General features: G+C 39.2%; 1 protein-coding gene across 11 annotated transcripts in view; it reads left to right on the forward strand.

Annotated features, from left to right (window-relative positions):
- Positions 1 to 22,243, forward strand: part of LOC141740854 (uncharacterized) — a 67,796-nt gene extending 45,553 nt beyond the window's left edge. For 6 of the 11 annotated variants that reach the window (XM_074580262.1, XM_074580268.1, XM_074580265.1 and 3 more), the window contains 6 exons: positions 24 to 122; positions 10,814 to 10,879; positions 13,530 to 13,636; positions 14,670 to 14,730; positions 16,473 to 16,651; positions 17,462 to 18,178. In XM_074580262.1, coding sequence (XP_074436363.1) covers positions 24 to 122; positions 10,814 to 10,879; positions 13,530 to 13,636; positions 14,670 to 14,730; positions 16,473 to 16,651; positions 17,462 to 17,648 — 699 coding nt within the window. In that variant the 3' untranslated portion in view covers positions 17,649 to 18,178. Of the gene's footprint in view, positions 1 to 23; positions 123 to 10,813; positions 10,880 to 13,529; positions 13,637 to 14,669; positions 14,731 to 16,472; positions 16,652 to 17,461; positions 18,179 to 18,629; positions 19,820 to 19,950; positions 20,410 to 21,696 lie in introns of those variants that run through there. The other 5 variants (XM_074580272.1, XM_074580269.1, XM_074580271.1 and 2 more) reach the window with 5 other exon arrangements.
- Positions 22,244 to 24,499: the final 2,256 nt, after the last annotated feature.

The raw sequence follows: 24,499 nt of genomic DNA on the forward strand, positions 1-24,499 counted from the left end.
TGTTTTCTTTCTTCTGCCCACAGCTCCCAGCAAGAGTGCGAGGATTGGCATGCTGCCAATGTCTGCCTCGTCATTGTAAACACACGAAGCCCCAAAAAGAAACTGAGCAAATATTTCCTAAGGTAAGTGTGAAAATCCCAGCCCTTGTTGGGTCCTTTCAGCTGAATTTTGCTCTATAATTACTAAGCTGGGTGTATGAAATAAAGGCCATGTTTGTCGGCAGTTTTTTCCAGCGGCCTTACCAGAGTTGCACTCGGTAGCCATTTCTACAGAGTTACTCATAAGTCAGTGGGTGTTTTGGTTATGCTTGGCTTCAAAGCACTCGAGAGCTGATTTGATTGCTGTAAAAAGTTATCTAAACTAAACAGGAAAATATTTGTAACTTGTCAATCCCCACCTGTTGAAGAGACAGTTATGTTATAACCATCTTTTTTTTATTCTAATTTTAATACCTCTCTGATATGTCTTTTTAAAATAATAATAATATCGATAAAAAAATCTTACCAAGTTATTCAATGCATATCTTTTGGCTTTAATCATACTTTATTCATTTGTCCATAAGGTGCAAGAGTAGTCCACCCTTGCACAACATGAGGCTAACAGATCACTTGAGTTGTGAAGGTCTTGCCTGTGCTTTGCACATCAGGAGGGATTTCAAGCAGTGGTTTTGCTGCTCCCCCTCCTCCAGGCTTTCCAATGAAATTCCCCATTCTAATGCTCCCAATAAAAAAAAAAATTATATATGACTAGTTCTAAATGATATGCATATACTGGATTTAAATAAGTGTGGCTGTCCTCCTCCTTCTTTGCTGCTGAGGATGAAACAGTACATTTTAAAATTGTTTTTTTTTTCCCTCCAGTTAGTAATTACTGGGAGGTCTTTGTCTGAATGTCATCTTTTTGGTGCACTAGACCATGGTTCAGGTCTACCTTTAGTCCCACCTTGATAATACAACGATGTTTAGCCCTCCCCCTCCTCCAGATCAGATACTTCCATTCTTCAGAGCATAAGAGCTAAAATAATTTCTTGGCCTGTTGCTTGAGTTGTGTCACTCCCATGGGAGGATTTCTCACTGGATCTCCATCTTTTCTTATCTTCAAAGCTCTTTACAGCTTTTCTTCTCCATTGCAGCACCTCATATTTCCTTGCTTTCCTAATATCCTCAGCTACTTTCTTCTTCTCCACTGCTGCCTCTATGTTGCTGCCTAAGCATTACCCAAGTTCTCTGAGCTCAAGCAGAGTGCCCAGACCACGGTCACCCTAACAGTCCACCCCACTGCCCTGATTAGAGCTGGTCTTGAAGGCCTGTATAAGTTCTTTCCCTTCCCTGATTTTTTTCTGTGTGTCCATCTCTTGACCAACTTGAGAGGTACAGCTCCTTCTGGAATATTAAAAACAATTATTGCCACATAGAAACTACTATACACAAACCATAGATGCTGCTCATAGAAATAGCTGGCTAACTTTAGTCAGGAGCAGAAAAGACAATAGAATCTTAAGAGAGTATTTTAAATATTTAAATTCCAGCTGCAGCTGGAAGTGATGAAGTCTTCCAAAATGCCTTCTAATTCTTTACTAAAAAGCACTGCTTCCCCTGCTTCCCCACCATGATCTTGGGCTATCACCTGAAATATTGTGTGTGGTCAGAAATTGTGTTTCTACTCCACTCAGCACCAGAAAAAAATTATATGAATGAGAGCTATGGGGCAGCAGTGAGGTGTGCCAGCTTGAAAAAATTATCAGTATCAGGACTTCAGAATTAAGGAGCAGACTGTTCTGCTGGGGTTTTTTCCTGTTTGGGGTGGCTGGGTTTTTTTTTTTTGGGTGGGTTTGTTTGTTTTTTAATTTACATGTTTTCCCTTCCATCGCTTTGATATCTGTCTATACCATACCTGAAGGATCTTTATGCTCCAACTTACAGTAGAAAATGCCTCAAAAAAGCCCTTACAGTTGCAATAAAGTTTGAGGTTTTTTTGTTTGGGTTTTTTTTTATCTAAGAGAAAATTGAATAATGTTAATGCTTTATAATACAATGATCTTCTGAGTTTGAAAGTTGTTTGCTTGTTGTTTAGAGGCTGTAGAGGCAACAGCAATAAAAAGAAAAACTCAGCTGGTTAATTTGTTTCTTACTAACATGGTGCTGTACTATTTGCCTTTCAAGATTCTTAGATGAAACATTTCTCAAACATCAGCTCATTAAGCCTTGGGACATGCAGTTGGGTGGATAGTCCCTGAAATGTGGTCATATCTGGTTTTGTATTTGCACACAGCACATAGTGAAATGCACTCTAGAGCTTGGGACATTATTTGACATAATAAGGTGAATTTAAGGAAGTTAATGAAATTATCTGGATTGGGTTAATGTAACAGCTAAAAATCAACTCTTCTGAATAGTGTTGGGGGAACTGCAGCACAAAGAGGACCCTGTTTTTTGCAGACTTTCTTCATTCATCTCTCCAGGATGGTAACGTTTTTTCTCACTGTGCCTGGGAGTCCTTGTTCCCTTTGATCACCATCTCACGGTCTTGCAGTTTCACTTCTCACTCTGCCTGTTCCCTCAGAATTCCTCCCACCTTCCTTTCGGTTGCCAGATCAGACGAGGTTTAGCCCTTGTCATATTATCATGGATTAATCAAGTTTTAATGTTCTTTAGTGTATCTTCAATTGGAATTGACTGAAAAAGGGAGAAATGAAGAAATGGGAAATATTTGTATGTTTGAACTCTGCTGTTTTTCGCAATGTGTTTTATTGGATTTAAATTTCACATACTTTCAGCGTTTTGGTAGTTTTGAAATTGTTACAGTTTGAAAACAATATTTCAATTTAAAAATAAAAGCACATAGACTTGGCTATAGCTTACACTTGTTTCAGTTGTTGTAAGCTGGCCAATCAGAATTCAAGAAAAATTGCAAACCCCAGATATTTTTAATTGAAAAAGTTTGCAAACGTGTCTGGGAAAATCAAGTTGTACTAGAAACTTCTTAATCTCTGAGTAAGATAGCAAGGTTATAGGAAGCAGGATAGCCCTGCTAGCCTGGTGGTCCATCTAGGTTCAAACAGGAGATTTAACCTTGCACTGCATTGTGCTATGTCTCCTTCAGCTTTAGGGTTAAAGCCTTTGATTTCAAACTAGGGAGGAGCATATCATAATAACATAACGTTAAATGTTGGACAAATAAGCTGCTAGAAATCAGAGTTTGATATCACACAGTTACTTGTTTAAATCAAAATATATCCCACAACTACACTGATAGAGAGCAGAGGACAGCAACAGTGGTCGTAAAAACTATTTTGCCAGTGTGCAACGTTGATAACCATTACGTGTTTTAAGTAGCCTATAGGATTTAGTAAAGCAGGGGTACATGTCACTTGCGGCATATGTCTGGGAGCTGCAGTTGCCACTGCCCCAGCTGTGCTGCAGCTGGCAGAGAAAACCCCATAGTGCAGTCCCAGTAGGATGCTCAGCAGCTGAACCCAGACAGAGTCCTTAATTGCCCGTGAAGAACAGGTGAGCACACCTGGTGGTGAGATACTTACTCTTTGAGGCTTATAGCTGGCTTTACCAAGCTGTGATTTGAGGCATTTCAAAGGGGACTTGTGCAGCAAAAATCAGGATGCTGCTTGTGGCACTCACTTGCTGACAGTATCCATAAAAAAGAAGGTTGGAAATCTCAGAATAAAGAATCCTACAGAAGTCTAGAGAAAGGCAGAACCTAAAAATCAGTCTGAGATAAATCTATTGTCTCAGTTACTTTTCTATTTCAGCACTTCACAGCCCTTAAGATTGTTTGCCTGTTTCACTGCAACCTCTCTTTGTGAGATGAGGGTTGTGCTGCTGTCACCATCAGAGAAAGGAGCTGTGATGCAAGAAGATTGCATGACATGCATGTGGCCATTGAAGAGTCCCATGGCAGAGCAGATAATTTACTATAGCGTTCCACAACAGCCACCCACCGTGCCCAGTCTCCCTCAGCTTTTCAGTTTCTAACATGCTTTTTTAAAATTTATTTTCTTGTGAGAGCACAGAAGACTGACTCATCACCTTCCAGAGCTGCAAGGTCAGAGCTTCTTTCCTGAAAAGCTGATGGCAGGGTAGTTTTCATGAACTGTGTAATATACGGTTGGAAAGACTTTTTAGAGCATCACAAACATAATGAAGGCGGCCGGTTCATGTAATTTACGTGGCTTGTGGGTGCAGCACAAAGACTACTGAGATTTGTTGAGTTTCAGGAGAAGATTTTTTTCTTTTGCTTTGCTGTTGAAATGTATCTGCTGACACAGATGGGGAGGTTATTACAGACTGTTGCAGGATGGATAGCTAAAAATTAGTCTGGCGCTCAAAGGAACCAGCAAAAGCAATTATTCATGAGCTCACCTTACTCTTCCTTCTGACAGCTGGAAAATAAGTTTCTCGCAAAAATATAAAGTTGTTACTTTTGCTATAGCTCTTTCTCTGTTTCCCTGCTGTATGTGGATACTCTGACAGTTCTGTTCCCGAGTTAGGTTTTTGAGCTTTGGTTGCTTTTTTTGGGATACAGATCGTCTTTGTGGAGTCCTGGGATGCGCAGTTTGTGTTATATTTCCATGCTGAAGGTACTGGCACAGTTTCCACAGCAGTTACTGAAAAGAGGAGAGAGAGTGTCTTACGTGTAACGAGTTCCCTTGAAATCCTATTGTCAGAACTGGTCTTCGGAGCAGCATGAAACACACGCATGTCATTCCCTAATGTCTTTAGAAAGGGTACCCGATCCATTTGTTTGTCAGCAAAGCCATGCCAGTTCTGAGCAAGTTGTGACTTCAGGCATGGAGACAACCAAACCGCATTCTTCGCTGTTGCGGTCATATATGGTCCATGCTGGTTTCTACTACCTTTTCTTAAAGAGATGTCCTGCTATCTCACAACTTCAGATGCTGCTCAGTAACACAACCAAATGCTGAAGCAGTAGCAGAAGCATAATGCTCCTGATTCCAGCTTATTTATGGTTGGCACTACTTTTCTTCAGGTTTGTGATTGCTCCCAGTCCTGGTTTGAGTTTCTAGGAATTGCTGCCTCAGAAATGGTTGTTCAGGGAAATAAAGTATTAGGAAAAAAAGACGTGAGCAGGTCAGGAGCCTGAAATTCATCTACTGCTGCTTTGCCAGAGGTGGCATATCCATGTAGGTCTAGATGGGTCTGCTGTTTCAGAGCTGAACTTGCATCTTTGGGCAGTGCCCAGCAGCTCTGTATCTTTAGGAGTTGTAGCAACAGGAACTGTTACTCTCTTACAGAATTATGTGTAGACAAATCCCTCCTTTGCCAAACTTTTGATAAAAGTAAATGATGTGTGGATAAACAGCAGAGATGACAGTGCAGCTGGCACTTTTCTGCCTCAGTAGTTCTTCTTAAACCTCTCATCCCCTCACAATATGTTCCTCACTAGCTGCTGCTTCTCAGTCCTTATCTGCTCACTCTTTGTTAGCACCCAAATACTGCCCAATTTAAACCACTAATGCAAAGGGCCAGGGTCAAAATATACATGCCTAAAGATTTGGGATCTAGGGGATCTAGGACGTAGAGGTTGCAGAAGTGCTAATGTCCCACACCTAACTAGGGGCTCAGGGAGAGAGTTGAAAGCCCAAATGCAACTGTTCAGGCGCTCTCTCCTAGAGGGACACAGGGACACTAGTTGAAGTTGGGCACTAAATATTTTGTGAAATCTGGGCCATGCCTCGGTGTTTGGATGATCTGAAAATTTAAGTCCCATTGATTCTGAGGGGTGGAGAATATCATGTGTCACTCGCGTCTTGTGGGAAATGGTTCCTGTAGGGTATTGGTTTCAGGCACACATTTCTAAAAGTTTTGAGCCTGGAGTTGTTTAAAGTTGTTCTTTGGGCACAGTTCAGATCACAGCTAGAGCAATGTTTAAAATTTAGAGTTTTAAGTGATTTTTATAAGCTTAGAGTTTTAGATATTAGTTATCACATTGTTCAGTTATTTCAAGAAGAACAGCAAATTATTGTGCTTCTTCCTGTTTGTTAGTCTCCTCTGCCTTCATTGCCCAAATGTAAATGGGAGCAGAAATTCCCAAATGAAAGCTTATGACATAAATGAAACCCTAATTATTTGAGTTTTGTTTTCCTCTGTTAAGCCCACACAGTGGGAGCTGGCTGCTTATCATTGAGTAAGATCATTGAATGATTTAATGGGGGGTCAAATGAAAAGTAAGAGTTTTCATACTGGTGTGATGCAAATCCTGTGTCCAATTAAAGCCTCAAAGCATTTTTTAAAAGCTGTATAAAAGGTGAATCATTTCTGTAAACAGCCCTTAAAGTGAAAACCCAACACCTTTGCTGTGGGAGAAGTAATATGACCTCAAATACCTTTGCAAACAAAGAGTCCCTTGCCTTCTGCGAGCTGCTCTCTTTTTTCAGCAGCTCAGCATGGGGTGCCAGAAAAATCATTAATGGGCCCATCTTGCACTTCGGGCTTTTCCACACCTGCGTATCACGATCCCTGCTGTAACTTTATGGACCGTGAGGAGGCAGGTTTGACGCCGTGAAACACAGGCTCAGCTAACAGCTGCAGGATGGGCAGAAAGCCAGACAGTAAAATGTAAAGAGGAGGAAGGAGAGGGATCACCTTTGAAGTTTACAAAAAAAAGCATGACTTTGACCACTTCCTTTTTTAATTAGCTGTCTCAGGTACATTGAGCCACCAGTTTGAATGGAAACTGGTGGGGATTTGTTGGAAACGCTGAAGGTAATACTGTCAAGGTTTCATCTGTATATGACTATTAATTTTTTAACCTTTTTGGTTGGTTGGTTTGTTGGTTGGTAGTGGTTTTTTTTTATTTTGGTTTGTTTTGGGTTTGTTTGGTTTTTTGTTTTTGTTTTTTTTTTAAGTTTAACATCCTAGCACAATGTCAGGAAAAAGAGCTTGTTCCGTTTGAAAACGCCTGAACTACAGCCAAAATCTGTATTGTGCAAGTGTGAAAAACAACGTTAATGCAGTGTTGAAAGTTAGGATTTTGATCACACTCTAGCCAGGAAATTCATGATTACCATTCCCATGGCAACCAGGACACACCTCCAGGGTAAACAGGTAGAAATTTTTTTTTTATACATGTATATAGTGTTAACTTTTGGTCAATATCCACGCTAGCACCAGGAGGTCGCTTTTGATTTGCTTTACTGTAGCAGAAAGCCAAATTGGAGGGATCCTGCAGAGGAATCATGGTCACTGAAGGAATCAAACTTTCCTGTGCCTTCAAGAGGCGAAAAGTTCATTTTGGACTAGTATGTTCCTTGTACTTTCTATGCACATGAAAGCGTGTTCAGGGAGAAAATACAAACTGTAGTTGTCATCCATGTAGGAACTACGTGCATTTAATTTACAAGACTGTAAATCAAGAGTAAGTACATTGATGTTAATAGTCTCTGTTAGCGTCATATCCTCATACGAGTATTTTCTTCTAAGGTGTACTTTTGTGACTAAAAAGGCTTAAAAGATTTAAACATGCTTTAAGGATAAGGAAATCTATTTGTGCCCACGGAGGGATGTATAATTGTTGATATTAAAACAAGTATTTCTTGTAGGGGGGATTCAAATTATTTGCATATTCTTGCCTATGCAGTGATAGTGATACTTCACGGAAGGTGTTAAGAGACCCAAACACTCAAAAAATTTTCCATTTCTTCTGCTGCAAATTTGGCAAAGGCATTCTCCAAATGGAAGACTGCAACTGGAAAGAAAAAAAGAAACCAAACGTATTTTGAAGTGCTAAAGATGTTCCAAGAAAGCAGATGCAAAATATGCCCTAACTTATAATTTTAATAATAAATATAACACTCTAATAATTCAGAACTGAATGAGCTATCTACCAGGCTGAGAATTTCTATGAGGTGATTAAAGGATAATACCATCAAATCCTGAATACATTCAGTAGGTATTGCTCAAGCCTCTACTGTCCTGCTGTAAAGTGCTACGTCATCTCACAGTAAAAGTCCAAGGGTGTGATACCAATGACATAAAACTTCATTGTGATTTGTAACTGCAATAGACCCAAGTCTGTTCTCTGCTTCAAAGAAAAAAAAGAAAAAATAACATTGGATATTAGTATAAATCCACTGAATCCAGGTAGAAATGTTTCAGCTTTATACAGGAGTTGAATCTGGTCCAGTGTGTTTTAAAAGATTCAAAAAAGGGCAAAAGGGGGCACCAAACTGTGTATCATGTTATACACAGCGAGTTTGTAGAATTTGAAAAATTTTTGTGAGTCCTTTTTTTCTTGTGATGTTTTTCATACAATGTTTTTAAACAGAAAATTAAAAAGAATGTTTTAACTCATGTTTATAAACTGTAGTTGAAATAGATAATACATCATAGGTAAAGAAAAACACTTATGTAAATGAATTTTAGCTATAATTTTATTTATTTTTACAGAATCTATTTTTAATACCCTAGTATATACTCTAGTATAATAAAACTGCCTGTCATTCCTTGGTGTTTGTTTTTCTGTCTCTGGACATAAGAATTAACAGAAAAGCATACAAAAGAGCATAAGGACAGATGGTTCCCTCTAGGTGATATATCTTCCAATATAGGAGTGTTTATTTTATTTTTTAAGATCAGATACGCTAGATAGAATTCATGGTGTTTTCAGAAGTAATTTCTATAGACTAATGGCCTTATACCCTGTCTAGTGTTTATGCATTGTTTCACTCTTTAATTAGTTAAGAATAAGACAAAAATTCTTTCCTGATATCTTACTGCAATAAAGTCTTATGAATGCATAACAGCTTTTCGAAGAGGATAGTAGAATATAGTTTAAATCAGTAGCTTAGCTCATAAATTTTCTGGCTTATTTTTACGAAACCCTCGTCAAAACCTGCGCATTTTTTGAAGAGGTGGGAATCTTGGAAAATGATATTAACTGCAAATTTTTTAGGCTTGTTTGTTATTGGAACTGTAGAACTGGAAGGTTCTTTTTTTCTAAAGAAAAGACAGTCTAATCCATTCTCCTGCCCATCGCAGCCTCAGATAATACCCACTCATCATTGACAGTTATTTAGCTAACTTTTTCTCAGAGACCTGCTCTCCCTGTCAAGCTTGTCCAGAACTCCCCTCTCCTTACCATTAAAATGTGTTTCTCAACCTGGAACCTTAACGTTCTTCCTGCAACTTAAGCCTATTCCTTTTTGCATTTTTCCCCATGGAATAACTAATACATAGAAAAAACCTATAATTTCTTTTCCATAGGTTTGCAGACCATAGTGTCTTCAATCTTTTTAAGCTAGTACCATTTTAATTAATTGCATTTTTTTGGACCTCTGTTCATCTTTGTCGTTCTCTTCAACTGTTCTGTGCCCCTCTGGAAGCACCATGCTGGTTGCAGTACTCCCCTTGAAGCTGTAATGCAGTATATAATCGAATGATTATGTTTTGTGATTTTCAGGCTGGATTTATGCTTATAAATCTTCTTGCAGTGTTTGGGTTTGCTAAGCTGGCAATCCTCGGTAGCCCCTCAGCTTTCATCTCTGTAGAGCTCACTCTCCACCCAGCTGTTTTGCAGCCTGTCTTCATGTAGCGGATGATTCTTGCCTGTGTGCACTGTCTTGCATTTGTCTGTGCTGGATAGCCTGCCGCCGCTTCAGACCACGCTTCCAATTTGTCCAAGTCACTTTGTATTCTAAGCCTAGCTTCCTGGTAGTCTCTTTGCACTTGGTGTCATCCACAGGTTTAATAAGTGCATCCAATACTCTGTCATCCAGGTCACTGCATGATGTATTATGGACTCTAAGATTAATACAGGAAGAATATAGATATATTTTGTCAAAAGGATTAAAACTGTGTCTGGTGGTTCTAATAGTTGTCTTCAGAATACTAAATCAGGAGCCGCGATGCTGAAGTGCATGGAGGTACAAGGATTTACGGCCTAAAAAAAAAAAAAGGAGTTGAGGAGTAATAGGATGAAAAGCAACAAGATCTATCTTCCTGAATTACAGCCCCACTTCCTAATAATGTAGCAGCGTGTCTAGTGACAGAAGTAGATGTTGAATTGGGGATAACAGAAATAATTTTTCTGTTGAGGCTAGGCTTGCTTTTTCCCATGTGCCTTTGTTCCAGGTGGTTTATGAATGTCACCAGAGTAAGAGTGTAACCCCTGCCATAGTTCTCCTTTTTGCACTGCGTTAAGAGATTGGATGAAGGCTGTGTTGCCTTCACCAGATGACAGCCTTTTTTTGTACTGAGACAAAGGAGAATCTCTGTAAGCCACTCCCAGTTGAACCATAACTGAAGTTGTGACTCATTTTCTGCCCTCAGGAAAGCAGAACTGAGTTCTGTGATGTCTGGATCAGAGAAATTACTTTTCATAGGGGGCCCCAGAAATATATTTATTAGTCTTTCGGTACCTTGCAGCCCTAGCATTGTGGGGGTCACCGAGTCCCACAAGTTAAGGTGAGCAGGTTGTACTGGCTTTGGAGACTGTCCAGGAATTCCAGTGAGTGGTGGAGATATTGGGGGGGGGGGGGAGGGGAGGCATTTTCCTTCACATCAGCACTGAATGAGTACTGTAGCAGACTGTAAGACACCCTGCTGTTTCATGCTGTGATGCTTCGAATGAGCCTTCACACAAGTTTTTCTTCTTTTTAAAATTTGAACTGTTGTCAAATTCTTTCTCAAGGTAAGAATGGTCAGGTGTCATTGCAAGAAGGTGCAGTATTGCACACTGAAACAGAGTTGGCTCTCTGCAATCCCCACTTACCCTGTTGGGCTCACTTTTTGTTATTTCTGTTTTATGCTAAACCTGAATGTTGGATTATGTCTCACAGTTGCAGCTTTCTGGGCCCTCTGAATTGCAGAAAAGACCTGAAGAGCTGCTCCAAACTGGGGAGGAGGTGAGCTCTCCCAACAAATCTCCACAGCATCTCTCTGCTACCCATGCTTTCTCCTCATTCCCTCACCCCCCGCCCCGACAAAAACAGGCTTTATTTGAACTCTTGTAATTATATCTGTCTGGGAGAACAACGGAGGTGTCAAAGTATCAAAGTGAAATTCGGAAAAGTCAAGAGCAAGTAGAGACTTGAAGGGGCAAAAGGGAAGTAGAAAAAAAATGCTGGTCTTTATCATGGTAATAGTAATGAAGCCAAGCTGAAAAAGGCCAGACAATGGGCTGAGTTACTGTACTATAAACTGCTTCCTGCCACTGGGCTTCTGAAGGCAACTTTACCCAGCTGATTAGGGAACCATGGGGCAGCTCCCGTTGTTTCTGACCCTTGCCAGTAGCTTGCCAAGCCCTGGGACTTCTGTCATTTGGGCAGTTCTGGTTCTCACTCCTGAGAAGCGAAGGAGCAAGAAAGACTAGAGGAACAAACTGCTTGCTGTTGAGGGGTCGGGGGGAGGGGGGGAGCGTTTGGGTGGGCAAAACATTTCTTCTGCTGGAGAGCCTCCCCGCAGGGGGCTGAGTGTCCTCACTCACAAACTGGCTGGTGTCTGTGCCAGCTGGGCCCATCAGCAACCCGTAGGAAGTAGCACTCAAATTGCACTTTCTGGCCTCCTCTGTCCAGTTCTATGAGCTGCTTTTGAGCTTGGGAGCGGGCTGGAGATGGGTGTGAGCACTGATCTAGAAGTGGTCAGTGGAAAATGATATCTCAGCCCAGGCTCCAGCAGCTTGGGAGACTCCTGTTCTGTGAAGCTGCTTTGTAAGCTCCTGGCCTCTCTGCATGCATATCCCCTCAGGGCATCTAGCCCTTCAGGGGTGCAATCAGGCTTCTAATCAATTAGGCAAATTGACTGCAGGGGTAAGCTATTTCCTATTCATGGCAACCAGCCTGGGTTATGTTAACTCCGTATTTCCCAGGAGCCCTGATCCTCCCCACTTTGGTGTTTTTCCAATGCTGGAAGAACAAAATTTGAAAAAGCAGAGGAGCTTCTGGTAACAGTGAACGTGCTCTGTTACTGCTGAAAGCAAAATAATTTAGGTAAATGTGGGAGGATTTTGGTGACTTTAAAAAACAAAAAGGCTTAATTTGGATTAAAAGGTGAAGGGACATATATTCCAATAAGCAGATATGGGAGCATTTGCTCTTTAAATCCCAGTCATCCTAAAACACAGTGCACATGAGGAGTCTTGAAATTACTTACAGAACTAGAGCTGTATGTATTTAAATCTGTAGGTGCTACAAGCAGTTATGACACGCCACTTACCAAATACAACTTTTAAAGTCCTGAGGACAGACGTTCCAGATGAAAGTTTAGCTGCGCTTTCCCTCTCTGTTGTTCTTCATAGCATGGGGTTTATTTTTACCAGGCTCTGCAAGGAGTTCTGCGTAAACAAGTCACTGAAGTCCCAAAGACTCCACATAGGCACAGGCATATTGGAGAGTCAGAGCCATAGGATGTCACATCTGTTCGTCTTAAATACTATTTTAGATATACCAGCCTATTGGTTTCACAGATTGTTTCCAAAGATGACATCAGGCTACGCTATTGTGTCTGATTTAATTTGCTATTTCAAGAGTTTTATTCAGTATAACATCTAGTCTAATGTTACATACGGGGCAGAAAAGCCAGCCCATGCAGTACTGTAATCAGTTGCCCTCAGTGTGTAGCTGAGCAGACCACCAAACTTATGGCCCTGCTCTTGTTTCCGTACAGTTCTACCAGCTGCTTTAGTCTCACCCTTGTGCAAGACAGAATGCTGAACCTGTTGTATGATGAGTCACCCACACCAGTAATTTGTATATTAAAATTTGATCCTGTGTTAAGAATGATTCCTGAAGTCTTCTGAAGCCCAGCTCCAGAGTCTTAGTTTACAGTTGGTCCTTAAATCATTCAAGAATTTTAGAGGTCAGATAACTCTCATTAGACGTAAAATAACTTGTTGATTTTTTTACGAGATTTGCTTTCTTCAGGACGCAAGAAAGCTGCTGAATTCATGCAGAAAAGCAAAATTAAGAACTAGATGAGTTTGCCAGCATACACGTATAAACATTAAAGATTGCTGCCACTAAAAGTTGCTACTCAAAGACATTAATGACAGTTTATCTCTTCGTTGCAAATTACAAACTGAACATTACGTGTATAAGAGTGACAGTCACACAGCAAAATCATGAAAGGCCGAGTGTGCTAGTAACAAGTCATGTTTGCTTGCTGGACTAGTCAGCAGGTTAGGGGAAGTAAAACACTATATAGTTTCAAATACATAATATAAAAATTACATTTGTAAAGAATATTAAATCTCTCTACAGCTATTCCAATATGGTAAAAAACTAATTTAACCATAGGGGTTTTTTTTTATGCTGGATTTTTTTTTTTTTAAATTGTAGTATTTCTGAATGTAATTCAAGGCTTTATCAAATGAATTAAGTGAATAGGAATTTCAGGAGGTCATTAAATATCAAGTGTTATACAGGATTATAAAGATAATGTTTATCCCCTAATTGAATCAATATGAAAATTCCTTTAAGTAAGCTCATGGTTTATAATAATGTTTATAATAATGACAGTTTATAATAATTACAGTTTCTAATATTTTTTCACCTACAGTACGGAACCTCTAAAAGGAGTAAGAAATATTTTGAACAAGAAAGACGCCTTTTTTGCTTGCATTATATGTATCATCTTGCCTTTCTTGATATAGCATCATCCAGGAGGTCAGTTACTGTCATTATATATGAAGATACTTAATTTTATCTTATATGAAGACATTTTCAGGTCTTCTGGGTTTTATCTAAGACATGCTTCCATGTTAACCACGTGCTGGAAAAAAAAGAAAGAGACCAGCCAGTAGGTACTTGAAAAGCTGATTAAAACTTCAGATTTATTTCCCCACATATAACACCAAATTTTGGTAAAGCAAGGTTATAAATTTGCTGGTTTTCATGCTCTGTGTTGCATGAATGAATACATTTCTGTTGGACCAACAGGTCTTAGAGACAAGAGGACTAGACCAAGGCTTGAAAAAATCCCAGTTGCATTAAGACCGAATCACTATATTCCCATTTCAGAGTCCTTTTTCAACTACCAGAGCAATAAAATAGAAATGTAATGCATCTTGATCTAGGAACGTGAACCGGAGCATCAGAGTGGCAACTTGCATTTGTTGTTGTTGAAAGAAGTCCTCTCCCCGTGGAACCCCAGTCTTGTTTAGGAAGCTGATGGACCTCCTTGCAAACATCTTGCTCAAGCTTCTCAGAAGCACTGAGGAATACAAATAGCTTTCCTGACTTTAATATTATCCCCTTAAGATGGTGAGCAGCCTTAGTGTTTTGGTGGTCCCTCACGCTTGTTAATGTTGTTCTCAAGGAAAAAGTCGCAGTGAGGCTCCATCTTAGATAGGAAGCTAAGTTATTTAAAACTTACACCTCATCAGTGTATTCTTCCCTGTGCAAGAAAATATGTTTCCCTGCTTGAACTCTGATGAAGCACTTGCTTTTATGACAAAAGACCCTCAGTTGTCCAGAAAGGCAGCAGACCATTTATGACGTTGAGGGAGAATGATTACAGACAAGGTATGCAGAGGTGCAGTTTTTCAGGATAGCTCCACGGTTAGATCCCAGGCAGGCTGTATTGCATAAGGGACAGTGATTCAGCAGTAATGATAATAGCCGCTATATATTCAGAGACTGATGGAACTTTATTGCTTTCCTCCAAATGTGTTTCTCTATTTGGTGCAACTTGGAGCAGGAGGCTGGAGCAAAACAAGCAGTTTGCAGCTGTTGAAAATGCATACAGCAGCCACGATCTGGTTAGTAATTAAATGATCCCACCTTACCTTTCTTTGCTTTTTTTTTTGTTTGTTGTTTTTTTTTTTTCTTTTTTTAAGAAGAGCTTGCACGGCAAAGTAAGGACTAAACTACCTTTCTAGAGTATTGCTATACTCTAAACTAAACTTAAATTAGTTGTCTAAACTAAAATTAGTTGCTTCGTAGTGAAAGCTTGTAGCAGAGAGATGGGTGGGAGGTACCGGAGGCAGGAATTTGCACGTGGAAACCTTTGAAACCACTATGCAGTTTGGTATAAGCGGTGTAAGATTGAGTCCAGGACTGAGGTAGAAGAAATCTGGTAATACAGAATGGTAGTTTGTGGGCAGGCAAGGACTGCAGGCTGAATGTCCTCCAGCACTTGTAAACTCGTGTTCTCACGAGAGCTAAACCTAACCAAAATTTTTATTTTAAAGATGTTATTGAAAAATTGAGCTTCTGGTAGAGTCAATGGTAAATCTGCCCAGAAGACAGGAGGTTCGCATCTTCCATTTCCAACCTCTCCCTGTTCTGCATGGATTTTAATTAAAAGAAATTGCCTACAAACATAAAGTAATACATTTTAAATAATTCTTGGATGTCAATTTCATGTTTTTGTTACCCTACAGGTTAGAAATGTATTCTCAACTATTAACCAGAAAAATCAGACTTTTTTTTTTTTTTGATCTAACATCTACAGAAAAGCCTTTCAAGCAAATGACATCAGGATCCAAGTAGCAGAAAAATGAGTTGTGAGTGCTATGTGCCTTTAAAAACAAACAAACAACAACAAAAAAAACCTGAAAAAAAAAACCAAAAAAACAACCCTAAAAGTAAGGCTTAGGTTCCTAACAGAACACCAGTTTGCATGTATGAGTCCAGAACTGTAGTAAGAGCAGGAGTAAGCTCTTATTTTTATAGTATACCATAAAAGGGAATGCTGGATATTTGCTACTAATAAGATATATGAAAGCCAAAGGGAAAATCTGAGCGTAAAGACCCATTTTACTTGAAATGAATTTGTTTAAAATAAGAACCATTATTTCAAGCAATAAAATAAATAAATATTTCCCTCCTTTAGCTAATGTTTTACTGAAAAGTATCGAAACCAGGAAAACCCATGAATGGGATATGGTAATCGCAGATTGTGGGACATTCTTACTGAATTCAGGGATGTATGGCTCTTCTTAAGAAACAAAACCTGTGAACACTGTTCTTTCACAGGCTTTTCTTGCATGATTCTTCTAATTATTTCTTTATGCTGCATGCTTAACAAGCAGTGGGTGTAGAGGTATTAACTATAAGTGTTACTCTGGTAGAGAAAAAACCCACATAAAACAGTAGTTAATTTTGACAGTATTTATCTTACCTCTTTTTAAGCACCTACTTTAAACATCTAACCTTCTGCCTGTCTCCCCTATCCACCCTCTGTCAGTCATGAGGAATCAGGGCTGGCTAACTCGGAATTGGGTTAGCCACGAATCTCACCCACTGTGCTAACTGGCAGAAATCCACTTTCTTATTCATTCCAAAATTCCTTCTAATATTATTATTGAGACTTGAAGGTGGTGAATAGTTCTCGTAACTAATAGATGTTATCGAAAGCTTGAGATAAAGATACATTAAGTTCTGAGCACATTATTGCTTGTTACCATATTTGATGCCTTTTAGTTGTGTAAGTATTCCACTGTGAGGGTGCAGAATTACTTTTTGTTACTCAAAACAATTTTGTTTCTCCTATCCCAAGGTAAATTATTTATTTCCAAGAGAACAGAAATCACCAGGTGCCACTGAGAAAGAAACGGAGGAAAAGACATTTCCAGTTTTGGCCATAAAGAAGCAGCAGGGACAGCACTGCAAGAGATCTTCCAAAGTATGTGAAGTTTTTGATGAATTGAGAAATGAAGATAATGGAGTCACAGAAATGTGAGTATATTTTCTCCGCATAGTGATTTAATCAGCATATTTCCTAGATCACAGCCATTCTTGCAGGAAGCCCTATCTAAAGTTTGCTTCTACAGGAATAATAATAGTTCCTGTGGGTAAAATGCCTATATTCTCTCATTCTCTGACTGAAAGCAGAAGCCTGACTTATAATAAACAATAAGGTCTCCAACGCCTTTTTCCTTTTGTAACTGTGTTTCAGAACAATGCTGTTCTTAAAGTAATCACACATTCAAATACAAGTAGGTGTGACCTTTCAAATATACTGAAAGTGAATATTCAGAACATCACATCCTGGTGTTTGCTTCTGATGTTAAGAAAAACCTGCTGTGCAAACCAGGATGCGTGTTTTGAAAAGTCTATAACTTTGTTATTTTGAAGCTAGATTTCTTCAAACAGAGCAAGGCACATATTTACCTTCCAGGGATTTGCGCCATTTGTGCCAACTTTGGTATCCTTAAAAGAAACTAATTTTGAGTTTCCTTTAATGCAAAAATGCATGCAAATACAATTTCCACAACTAATTTTTAGATAGATTTGTTTAGGTGTTCTGGAGTAATGTTTTACTGATAGTTTATTTTCAGTTGAGGCAGAGAAGGTTTGATATTGCACTACCAAAGAAGAGACGTTCTAAATAAATGGAGACAGAAATTAGTTTATTATAATAGAAAATTTATATATAATATAATTATTTTACAAACATAACATAATGCTGTAGACATTTAAATTAGGTCTATTAAATGAATTGTTTATAGTAAGCCTTTTCAGAGGAGTTTTTGATGTATCTTGCAGTCCAGAGCATTTGAAATCCAGTGCCAGTGCTTTAGCCCCAAAAGAAACAAACCCTGTGCCTCTGACTCTTCAGGAGGTGGCTCTGAAGCATCCAGTGCTGGTATGTTGGTCTTCATTTCTTCAAGATCATAATGTTCAGTTCCGTAAGTCTGTTGCAACAAGTTTGGAGGCTTTGTCCAATTTCTGATCAATTGAAGAGAGATTTGGGTTTGACTTTGCACTCAAGTCTGAATACAGGAACACACAGAGTTTCCAACTCTACTCTACTGTCTCTGTATAGGCATGCATATATTGGTATTAATACTTTTTCCCTAAAAGATAGTGCTAAGAACTTTAGAAGTACAGGTTTTAGAGATCTGGTTAGAATTAGACCTGATGAAAAATGAGAAAGCATGAATTTTTGAAACATTTTCTCCCTCCTTAAAAAAAAAAAAAGTTAAATATTTTGGTCCCTGCCAAAGAGGAAATCTCAAGACTCAGTCTGGCAATAAAAAAGATGCATTTTGACTTGAAAGCCCAAACAACTCCTTCAAGTAAAACACTGATGTTCTTGGCTCAGATTGTGTTATTTTGGTTTGTTGCAATGACACTAAGTCCTCTGGGTCAGCTCAGTGTTAACCTGTATTCTTACTGTGTCCTTCCATGAGTCCTCCTGACTCACGGGGGCTGTAACTCACATGAAAAGAGAAGCACAGGCTACCTCTGCCAGGCTCCCACATCAAACCCGCCTCCTGTGCTAGCTGGAGGGGAGACCTTCTTGCATCAGGTGTGCGTATAGGACACACAGTCCAGTCAAGGGAGCCCATGTGGAAATCAGACACCATGCTTATGTGAAATCAGGTTTAAGGCAGCCACGTGTTGTACGTGGCTCCAAACATTTAGACTGGTTTAACAAAGAGTAGTACTGGGACTCGGATTGGACTTAAGATCCAATTACTTTTTTTGTATCGACTTTTCCAGTTCAAATTATACACATTCTGTGAAAATGCTTGCTTCCACAGATACTGCAGTTTTCTCCCTCCCTAAGTAGCAAAGTACTAAGGTTTTTTTTTAAGAAGCCGATATAACTACAATGGTGATACATCTCTTGTTCAGGACTGATACTCTTCATGTACACGGCTTAGTTCTTCAATACAATGGTGAACTTCTGTTTGTTTTTTAACTTTAGGAAGCTAAATCAAGGCTTTACTCATTGGAATAATCATGCAGATAAAGATGAAATCTCCTAAACTGGAAAAGAATAACTAAAATGTAGAAGCTAGAAGTTGCCTTTTTATAATTTCTCAAAAAGCTACATCAGGTGCAGACTAGATATAAATACTTGGAAGTCTCGGTATGAATGATCATCTTGGCCCTGCATGAAGATAAGAATTTTTGCTGCTCTCTTATTTTCTTCTTCTGCAACAATTTTGCAAAGTAATTTTTCAGAATGATTGGTATCACTGCAACTGAAAGCTTATGCTGGTATCATGAAACATTAATTTCTCAGTTTGAGCTAATGTACTTACAGTACTAAAAATCACAATACCAGAGTTTTTTTGATGTTGTGCTACAACTAAGCTGGAGGCAAATGTTTTCCGGTGTAAGATATTCCATGTACCAGTACGTACAGGCAACAAAACCAAATATGAATCAATAAATTAAGCTCCTCAGGAAACAGAATAATAAGTATATTTTAATTCAGAAATCTGTTCATATTCTTGTTATGTTGAAGAAAACAGCTTTCAGTTTCATTTCACATATGAGTGGGCTGTCTCGTGGTCTCTCAATGACTGCTTATAGAAGTAAACCGACCACAGAGTCCTGTAGCAGAGACAAGGCACTCAGCTGTACAAGAGAACACAACTCTTGAAATGAGAACACTTGAGTTGAGAACATTTAAAAGAATCTGAAAAGGTCAGTGGAGAACAAAAAACCTCTTACAGATGGATCACAATAACTATTTTAAAGTAGAAATGTTGACTGAGAGCAAGGAGTGTCAAGAAAACCAAAAAGTTAATAGTCATTTATGATGGAGAACGAAATATGTAAACCCCAGAAAGCTGCATATAGATAAGACCCCCACATTTTTATATACATAAAAGTTGGTTCCCTCACTCTTTAGAACATGAAATGGGCAGTCAGATCTTTATTTTTTTCCTGGCACAGCTGGAAATTACAAGGCAAATTTAGCCAGGTATGTAAACTGCCCTCCTTGAGAACTGACTGACCAACTTTCAGTTTGTTTAAACAAGGAGGAAGTCAAAGTGCCAGCAACTGCCCCCCCAGCTGTCGGAAGAAAAGCCCTACAGCAGGTATTACAAGACCGTGTATTAGTGGCCACTGCTAAGTAAGCAAACCTTTGGAGCATATTTATCACGCTGCAACCATGCGGAAGAGATTGCGTTTAAGGCTTGAACACCCTGGTTACTAGCAGGGCCAGGGAGGCGTGTGTAAGGGCAGTGTAACTTCATTGCAGAAAAAGGAACAAATTAATTTCTTACTTCCAGAGATGGCTGCTGGGTTTGGGTGTCTTGCACAGAACACAACCAACATGTCTTAAAACAGAAGCAACTGAAATGGGAAATGTGTGAAAGGTGAAGACAGTGATGACAGTCTACAAAACAACAACGGACTGGCCAGCCTGCTTTGCAAGAGCACGGCTATTCTGATAAACAATTCACGTTCACAGGAAGAATCTTCATGAAGTTGATAGTGTTCTCTTTTGAGCCTTTTTTGGGGGGGTTGATCAATAAATTGATGTTTAATCCAGTTCTATAACTGAAAATTCTGAGTTTAACCCTATTCCTACCAAAATAAATAGCTTCATTTCCAACTACCAATTTCAGAGTTCCAAGTACAACAGATAAGGAACTGGAAAACAAATTCATCCATGACCAGTAACAAAAGTTTGCCAGCCTCTACTTGTATCTTAAAATAAACATTAAAAAGAAACCAACAGTTTTGGCAAAACCAAGGTGTCCTGTTTCTTTGCTTTATACTCCAGGCAACAAGCCAGGGGATAAAAATACTGTTTACAACAGACATGGAAGCTTACAAAAGGGATTAGTAAAGACACATTTTGTTGAAGTCACCTAAAATCCAGAACAAAGGTTGTAAGATTTTTAAATGGTATATTTCTGCACTTAACTGCTAATAAAAGTAGCTACTAATTGTTAGGCCCAAGAGTTATATGGGAGGGACCATTAACATGTTGTTCTGTTTTTGAAGTATCTGTCTGCATTAACATAGGGCATTGTAGTGCAGATTACATTGAAATGCTGACTACTCTGCTGTAATATTGCTAGGAGGAAAACATTCAGTCCTACAGTAAAGAACTGATATTATTTAACTTAGAAAAAGTAAGCATTGCTCTGTTTTTGATATTTTAGATGGTCTGTTTGATGACTGAAGATATGTATTAGTTTCCCATGAAGTTTTGGCATTTCTGCTTTCCACAAATAAATGGTTTCCACCAGGAGTTTTTAACCTAAAACAAAGCAGTCACATATACAAACAATATAAAAGCTTCTTTCTGCTAAATCTGTCATACCCCAGGAGAAGTGGAACAGGATACATCACAAATTTAAGGTTTAGATTTAGAAGAAACTCAAATTGCTCTGGGTCAGGTTAGTTTTCTTTGCAGCAGTCAGCCCCGTCTAAGAGAAACCAGTACCTCTGAGCTGCTAAAAATATACACGCTTAAATCAATGTGTGAAGATCAACAAAGTCAGTATCTGTAGCCTTGACATATTTGATTTTCAGCTTTACATTTTTGTATCTAATTATTTTTGTCCAAAGTTTGGACAAGTCTTTTTTGCCAAGGGGTAGGCAAGAGATAATGTTAATGGTCACAACCAGAGCAAAAGAATTATGTTTCTTGGCACATGCTAATCAGTTCCCTCTGTGTGTTTAGGTTTGCCCCTTCGTGGGTGCAGACTGAGAGTGAGTAGGATTAACGAATTTCTTCTAACCTGCCAGCTATGCTTCTTCCATCATCTCTTCTTCCCCTTTGTTCTCTCCTCTGAACAAAGAAGCTTTTCCTACCCAGTTTCTCCTCAGCTCCTTTCTGCTCCCATTCCCCCCATGGCCCCTTCCCCCACCGCCTTGCCTGTCTCCTGCCCCTTCCCACTGGTTTTCCGTCATCCCTCCCAGCGCTTCTGGCTCTTTGTTCCCACAGCACTCTGGAGCTGTGCAGCAGGAGCCCAGCGCTCTCTCTTTCTTTTTTCTTTTTTTTTCTTTTTTCTTTTTCTCAGGGCGGAAACCTGGAACGTTTGAAGTCCTCTTGACAGCAGACAAGAAGATAGCAGAGAAAAGAAGGAACCAGCACATGCCTTAAGAAAGTGCTATCATAAACCACAGCCGTGTTTTCCTTCAGAAGGAGAAATACCAAGAAAGACTGCATGCAACTTGCATGTAGTTATGACAGACTGCTGTTTAAGTCATTTGTCCAGAATTAAGGACTTTCCTTTATAACACATTTAACATTTTTAGAAGCACGTTTATACCTGTGAAGGAAAGTGAAGAGAAATTAAGCTAAACCGTCAATTTGAAGTTGCCTCATAAGGTTTTCAGAAAGCTTTTACACATAGAATTGATGAGTATGTTTTCAGATCCATGTACGGATGCTTAGCAAGGAACTAGCTTTCTGTACTAGAGTGCAGAAAGGCCTCAGGTGCATAGTATTAACCTTTGTGGTGGTCATCTGGGTAAGAGAAGTACGGCCTCTTTAAAGAAGAGAAAGTGCAACTATCATTTTCACAGATTTGGAAGGGCGTATCCCGCATTTTTCATTAAAACCATAAAAAAAAATTTTCATCACCAACATATTATGATTATGAGAATGACTGCCAAAACAAGTTTAAGCAACCAAGAAAAAGTCTTTATAAAGCAGTATGTCTTTGACCTTATTTAAGAAAGGTATGATTGCAAATGAAACACCTTTGCTTTCTAATCAAGGTCTACTAAGAGTTTTAAAAATCCTGGCTGCTTCCAGTTTATGCTTGAGATAATCACAATGTGTTACTTATCACCAAGGAAGTGGAACGAGCAACAGTCAGACCAGTCCAGTAGTCAGTCCACTTAGGTTGCATGGCAGTGTTGAGGAAGCTGAAGGTGCCTGCAAATTCATCATCCCTAATATCAAAGATCAAAAGAGTCACATGTGGCTCTGCAGCACAGCACATAAATTACTTTAAAGGAGAATTCTCATGTGTCCTGACGAACCTATGAAAACTGGCAGAGACTAATCAGCAGCAAAATAATTTCTCTAGAAGTTCAATTCTGCGGATTGTTTGCGTACCTTTCTGGGACAGAAGACAAATTTGCTAGTTTTTCCACCTGAATCCTCCTCCCGCGCATTGGAAACAATGAAATTCTACTTGAATTAGGACAACAGGAGAGGCAATTTAGAGGGGCCCTAAGGATTCAGTCTCTTAATCACAACTGTGACAAAACGCTGTCATCCTTGCTGGCAATTCCCTAGCAATTTACAGTACACCAGTGTAACAGGAGACCTTGTATTGTGAAGAAACCTTACTAGATAACCAGTTCTTCATCTTTGGATTCCCCTGCCCTTGCTATAATACACAAATCCTAGTGATCACCAGTTACTGTGCCATCCTGAAGCTATTCGGGAGCTATGTTTTGACCCTGACATTGTATCTAAAGTTATTCAGAAACTGAAGTCAGTGCAGACTTTGGTTTCTGAATAACCCATTTAATGAGGAGGGCATTTCAGTAGGACCGTGTGAATGCGCACCAGCAGCCCCATTAGGCTGCAATAGCAGCTTAAGAGGTTTTATTATAGGGGGAACATAAAATCACTCACTCCAGCCAAACTGCGGTTTGGGCTGCTCCCCAAAAGGGGATTTCTTCCTGCGTATAAGACAGAAATTAAATTGCTGAGCAGCTTTTCCCTGGGAGGTACTGGACCTCCATTCCTTGGGTTTAGGCTTCTCCAAGTCTAGCAGTTGTTTTAGTCTATTAAAAAAGAAATACTTAGCTAGGAACTTGGGAAAGAGATGAGGAACTTCAGAGAGAAATTCCCAAAGCAAAGAAGACCTAAAGAAGAGGTTAGGGCTTTTTCTTTTAAATCATTGCCGGGCTGATTTCCTGCGAAGAAATTGCTCAGATGTGAAAAGATTTTTTTGGACTGTCAATAGTAGGTTCAGTAGAGTCAAATAAAGATATATTTTTTATTATCTGCACATAGTTCAAGGTAATTTAAAATGTAAGGGGAAAGCAGCTAGTGTAAAGGCCAAGAGAGTACCTCAAGGATCAATCCTGTCTTCGAAAGATTGTCATCTTTCTAACAACTTATTTGCGGGTATATCAATAAGTGCCAAAATCAAATAATTTTTTTCAAATTATGTTCCAAAACAAAACACATAGAAATTGCCAACCTCTGTTGAGCACAACAAAGAAAACAAACTGTACATATTTGGGGGTGATTTTTGAAGTATTGTAATTCTTATGACTCTCATAGGTTGTATTTACTCTCTCTCAAATGAATCCCTCCTTTGTCATTACCACTGCAGTCTTCAAACCTTATTTGGTATTTGAATCTTAGCATCCTTCTCCTGAGATGCTTAAATAACTGGAAATTCTGTGAGAGTGTCGTATGCATTAATAATCTAACATAGTACTGCTGATCTCTGTGTATGTGTATTCGATTTACGTCGTTACTAGACGCAACCATTTCATAGAGAGCTTCCAGAGACAACTGCTTGAGACACTTTACTAATGCCTGTTGCTAGAGTTTTAAAAAAGAACATTTAAAAAACAAAGGGCAACAGTACACTCTGTTAGCTAAACTTTTGGGAAATGTCTACCTTTTTCTCCTTCTTTGATGCATCTTCCCTAAAGAGGCGGGTATAACAACAGTCCATTTACATTCGTGACCACAACTTGAGAAGCTTCTCCTGAGACGACTTGTAGTGTCACCTACTATAGCGTGTTAGGTGTTGAACATGTCGATGGATAACATAGTTTGTGAGATATTGCTGCGTGCTTCCATGCTTAAGGACTGGGAAATCTGAGTAAATAATTAACACCAGT

This window comes from Larus michahellis, chromosome 3, assembly GCF_964199755.1.
Source record: "Larus michahellis chromosome 3, bLarMic1.1, whole genome shotgun sequence".
In the NCBI taxonomy this organism is placed as follows: domain Eukaryota; kingdom Metazoa; phylum Chordata; class Aves; order Charadriiformes; family Laridae; genus Larus; species Larus michahellis.